Genomic DNA, 5000 nt, shown 5'->3' on the forward strand with positions numbered 1-5000 from the left:
ACACCTCTATCAGATTTGTGTTCAGTCCCAACAACAACCACTCGCCGATACACCATGAGTAAACACCGCTTAACGTTACCGCCGCCGTTGTTGTGGTTTCCAAAGCCTGCTGTTCCCCTTAGAGACGGGTTAGAGACGACACCCCGATACTTTCTGGGCAGAGCTGTGGGAAACCATCCAGGGACCAATCAGAGAGTAGAGTCTCCTCCTCATCTCTACACTAACATATCACAGGCAGTCAGTGTTGTGCTTTGGATGAATGTTTTTGACTCACGCTACTCGGAGGGTCTCGAGTCTCCAGAGGGAGCGAGCATGGGTGGACACAGCTCCCCCCTCGTAGTGCACCGTCCTGGAGGAGAGAGAGGAGAGGCAACAGGGTCAGTGTCCAATGTCCACAAACATAACACAGTCATCATACACTCCATTACACACACCAGGACACACCAGGACATTTACACACTAAAGTGTGGATGTTAACACTGAAAGGACCACACCCACTGTGTGTGTTTATGAAAAAAGCTGAAGTGTGTTTCTCAGTAACGGCTCCAGGAAGTATTTCCTGAGGTCAGATGATTCACTCATTGAAAATAAGTAACAATGATAATTATTATGACGCTGTATCGTCAGTGGAAGCTGATTTAAATGCCTTCCCTTAACGCAGTGAATGGAGATAATACACTTCATTATAAGTATTTACATAAACAACTGCCTCCAGGAACAGAGTGTAAGAGAGACACAGGACAAAGTCCAGCCCGATTTCCTGGATTCGCACTGGACCCGACCCTGACCCAAACAGAGCCCAGAACCTGGAGGTAACTCTGCTATTCACTTCACCTTCTATAGTTCAGCGCATGGCTCCAGGCTCTGAGTCCTCAGCGATGATTTATAATACTGAAGGACACACACACACACAAAGGCCTTATAAAGCAGCTTTCCGCACACAGTAACTGCCTGCATAACTCTCACAGGTTACATAAACCAGCTACAGTGAGAGAGGGAGAGAGATAGAGTGAGAGACAGAGAGAGAGTGAGAGACAGAGAGAGAGAGAGACAGACAGAGAGAGAGGGAGAGAGAGACAGAGAGAGAGTGAGAGAGACAGAGAGAGAGAGAGAGAGAGAGAGAGAGAGACAGACAGACAGAGAGTGAGAGAGAAAGAGAGACAGAGAGAGGGGGGGGGGGTGGAGAGAAAGTGAGTTTTGACCAAAGCAGGTCACAGATGTTTGATTAAATCCTGGTGCTCTGTGATTTTTAGCCTTCAATTTTTCGACAAATTTCCAACCTGAGACGGTTTTCCGGACGGGTCGGAGTCGGAAGCCTGTGTGGTGTGGATTATCTGGGAGTGTGAGCAGCGATGAGTCGATCCTAAACTCTAATCGCTGGCCCTCCTGTATTTTCAAACCTCATGAGTCATCAGTCCGTGATTGGACACGCTTCGGCCAATAGCAGCCTTGTTATTAAAACGGTCTGGGCACAGACCGACTCTTTGTTTAATGTCACAGCCTTAACAAACACCAATTTCCATGGAACCAGGATGCATCACCAGCAGGGGGCGCTGTGGGGCTGTGTGTCTGAATTCAGCGCCAGAGCCAGAGATAAACAGAGAGAGTCAGGACAGAGTCATGGTTAATCCACTGTTTACAGCGCGATCAGATCACAGTGAGATATGAGACCACACGTGGAAATGATGCACATGAGTTTGGAATGCTGTTTAGAGTGAGATCTGCTCCCATTTTCAAATCTGTAAGGGCTTTCAAAGTCCTGCAGTGTGCGCCAGGCTTAAGACACCAGAACTCTGGTCCCTCGAGGAGCTGGGGGAGAACATGCCCCAGATTAATATGGTATTGTTGTAGGTACACCTACAGAGGACATTATTAGCATGGCATTCATGTGAAAATAGAGTCTTATAAACACAGTATTCATAGAACGTGTTACCCCCTCCTGACTCCTGGGCTCCTCCTACAAAGCTTCTTCCTAAAGCTCAGTGTTCAGGGCGCGGTGGAGCAGCTCCGGAGCTGATCATCTCTGTGCCGTAATTAAAGTGGCTTTGTTTGGGGCTAAAAGTAGCTGCAGCTGTAAGTGGACGGAGATATCGGGGTCAGCTCTGCGCTGCGGAGGCCCTCGGAGGACAGTGGAGGCTGTAATTACTACAGCTGGAAGAGGAGGAGAGCGCAATATCATACAGCAGCTCAGGGGATGTCACAGGAGCACCCATTCTGTCCAGAGCTGAGGCCTACTTTACCACACAGGGCAGGGCAGGTCTGTATTGTATAATAAAAGTCCTATAGACGCAGGCTGGTGTTCCAAGGTGAGTCTGACCTGGATTCTGCGGAGCTGCTGCTGTTCAGTTTTGTGAAAGTTTTACAGGTTTAACAGACTCTGAAAACTCCAGAGAATACATACCTGCTGCTCTACAGCACTCCACAACACACACACACACACACACCGAGCTAAACTTTCTCCTCACACTCTTGCGCAGTGCTGCACACTTCCCTGAGAACTGTAAACTTTTATTTAATTAATCGTAGGTTTAATGAGGTTAAATAAACAGCTGTGGGTACAGTCTCGGCTCTTAACAGCTGTTAACATCTGTCTCCAGAGATCTGACCACCAGTGGACAACTAGACATACAGCTGTTTACATCTGGTAGTGTCTCTCTGTGATCAGACGCTGTGACTGGACGCATTAGATGTGGTGATGTATTTGATCTTTTGTTTGATCTTGTTTACAGTCGTCTGCATTTGTTTGTAAGTATTTGTTAGTTGTTTACAGGAGCCTTTATTACACAAACCACAAACTTCGCTGAGCTTGATTAGGCCCTGAAGAGGTCCGAGGCACTGACCTGCGCTGCTCCTCGCCGTGTTCTCCTGACGGGACGGTCAAGCACTCGTCCATGTGCCCATGCAGCAGCCTCAAGACGTCTCCACCAATCAGGAAGCCTGAAATATGAACAACAAATCTGACTAAGACTCGTCCCAGTCCCGGTCTCGTCTCTAAGTCTGAAATCCGTGAAAATGCCGTGAAATCCACGTCTCAGACTCAAGCTCAATGTATCGCAGTCTCTGGCTGGACTTGGGCACAGTGGCTGAATCCCATTTCTTATTTTTACCCCTATCCCTTAGTCTTGAAGTGTCCTTTTGCCTCTTGGAGCTGATGCTGCATTCAAGTGGAGTCAGTTTTATCTGAAAAATGAGTTTCCCACCAGGGGGCACCACAAGAACAACCTATGGAGTCAAAGGAGGGCCAGAAGTTAGAAGAGGCAGATGCGTTTACTGACTGACTGACACTTAATGTTGAAAGGCGCATGCGCGAGTAGGAACTGTTAATTCAGGCGTACTTCACAGAGAGAACTTAAGGTGGCGCCACTACACCACTACACTGGGTGCTGTTAGTTCAGCCAAATTTCACATTCCAGTTTGTGAAATAAATTTGGTGGTGACCAGACTCTCTCTCTGTGACCTAGGGGTCAGTGTTGAGAGCTGAACTGGGACACACTCTTCAGCCGCTTCAGCGCTGTAGGTCCACCGTCCGCCGCGGAGCAGCTCAGTGTTTTACTGGAGCCTCCAACAGAAATGTGTTGAACGTTGTTGAGGTGATATTCATCACAGTCTCTTCTTTATGTTTGGAGAATGTTTCTGTGACACAGCCTTTTGTTTTCTACTGTGTATTTAACAAACAGAGAGTCATCGTGTGTGTCCCTATAACGACACGAATACACGGACACACCTCACCGTCACTGACTTTCTAACGAGTGAATTACATCTGAACGGCTTTGTGTTTAACTTTACACCACGACGGGGGAAATCTCCGGATCATTAAAGAGCACCAGAGCGAGGTGTTCCTCAAAATAAAGGAGTCTGTGGATCAGTGACGGTCACTGTTTTATCAGTCGGACTCTTATAGAAATAATAAATACCTAGATTTGAGAAATGTTCAGAAACTTAAATGTTATCTTGTTGTTTTCTGGTTAAAGAGTGGCTTTAATGTCGTCTCAACACAGTGCTTCAGTTTTGTAGCTTTGTGTGAACAGAAAGTAACAGGCTTTCACTGATCTCACACACACTGTCAACAACTGAGAAGGGGACGTATTTTGGGCTGTTCGTGTCTTTGAAACACCTCTGTGACAGTGGCTAAAAGGCTAATGGAGGGCCGGCTGAACTAGGCTTTCCTACTTTCTTTTTTTTTTTACTTGTTTTGTATTTGTGCTGCACACTCAGTTACGCTTCCAGCTCCAAAACCTTCTTTTTTTTTGTTTCACAGTCTCGCTTCTGCTCTGGCCGTTTTGACAGGAGGGTGGGGCTTATCTCTAGCAGCCAATGGCTGACCAGGCCCCGCCCTCCTGTCAAAACAGCCAGAGCAGAAGCTAGAAGCTTTTCAAAGCAAAAGCGAGACTGTGAAACTCTAAAGAAGGTACCACAGAGTACATTTCACACACCATTTTATTTCTTGGTAAAGGATCTTGCTTCTTGGTTCTCAAAACTTTTGGCTGTACTGTGATGCCATATTGGACACATTGAAATTTCCAAAGCAGCACAAACTGCCCGAGGTGTGACGCAAACACTGTTTTGAACACGGCATAACAGTCCAGCAGCTGTAAAACATCAAATAAAAATGTACAGTTTATACTTAACTCTAAGAGCAATGACGTTTTTAAACATCGACAATGAACACGTGTTGTTCTGCTATAGTTATGTTCAAAAACCAACATGTCAACAAGTTGGACCTTGGAGGAAAACACCACCTGAAATGGGACGACCCATCAAGATCCTGGTGAATCCAACTCCAAACGTGTTCAACGATCCTGTATCATCACCCCCTCCTCCCTCTCTTATTAGGTGGCTTTTTGCTTGAAACTTCCAGTTCCACCTTAAATGCTGCAGTAGCCTCAGGCACCAGAGTGTAATTGCTTCACTATTTAATGTGGAACTGTACATTTACAGCTAACTCCAGAGATCTCAGCTGCTGTTTTCTGCTCGTTCTGAAGTAAAGGCCATAATCCACT

At 46.5% G+C, this 5000-nt stretch overlaps 1 protein-coding gene across 1 annotated transcript in view; it reads right to left on the reverse strand.

The window, feature by feature from the left end:
* Positions 1–250: 250 nt before the first annotated feature.
* LOC136681977 (ryanodine receptor 2-like) overlaps positions 251–5000 on the reverse strand; it is a 44207-nt gene continuing 39457 nt past the window's right edge. Inside the window, exons 11-12 of the mRNA XM_066658766.1 lie at positions 2841–2937; positions 251–349 (exon numbers count right to left, since the gene is read on the reverse strand). Of these exons, the coding sequence (XP_066514863.1) occupies positions 271–349; positions 2841–2937 (176 nt within the window). The 3' untranslated portion in view covers positions 251–270. The remainder of the gene's footprint in view (positions 350–2840; positions 2938–5000) is intronic.

Source organism: Hoplias malabaricus, unplaced genomic scaffold (assembly GCF_029633855.1).
Source record: "Hoplias malabaricus isolate fHopMal1 unplaced genomic scaffold, fHopMal1.hap1 scaffold_182, whole genome shotgun sequence".
Taxonomy (NCBI): domain Eukaryota; kingdom Metazoa; phylum Chordata; class Actinopteri; order Characiformes; family Erythrinidae; genus Hoplias; species Hoplias malabaricus.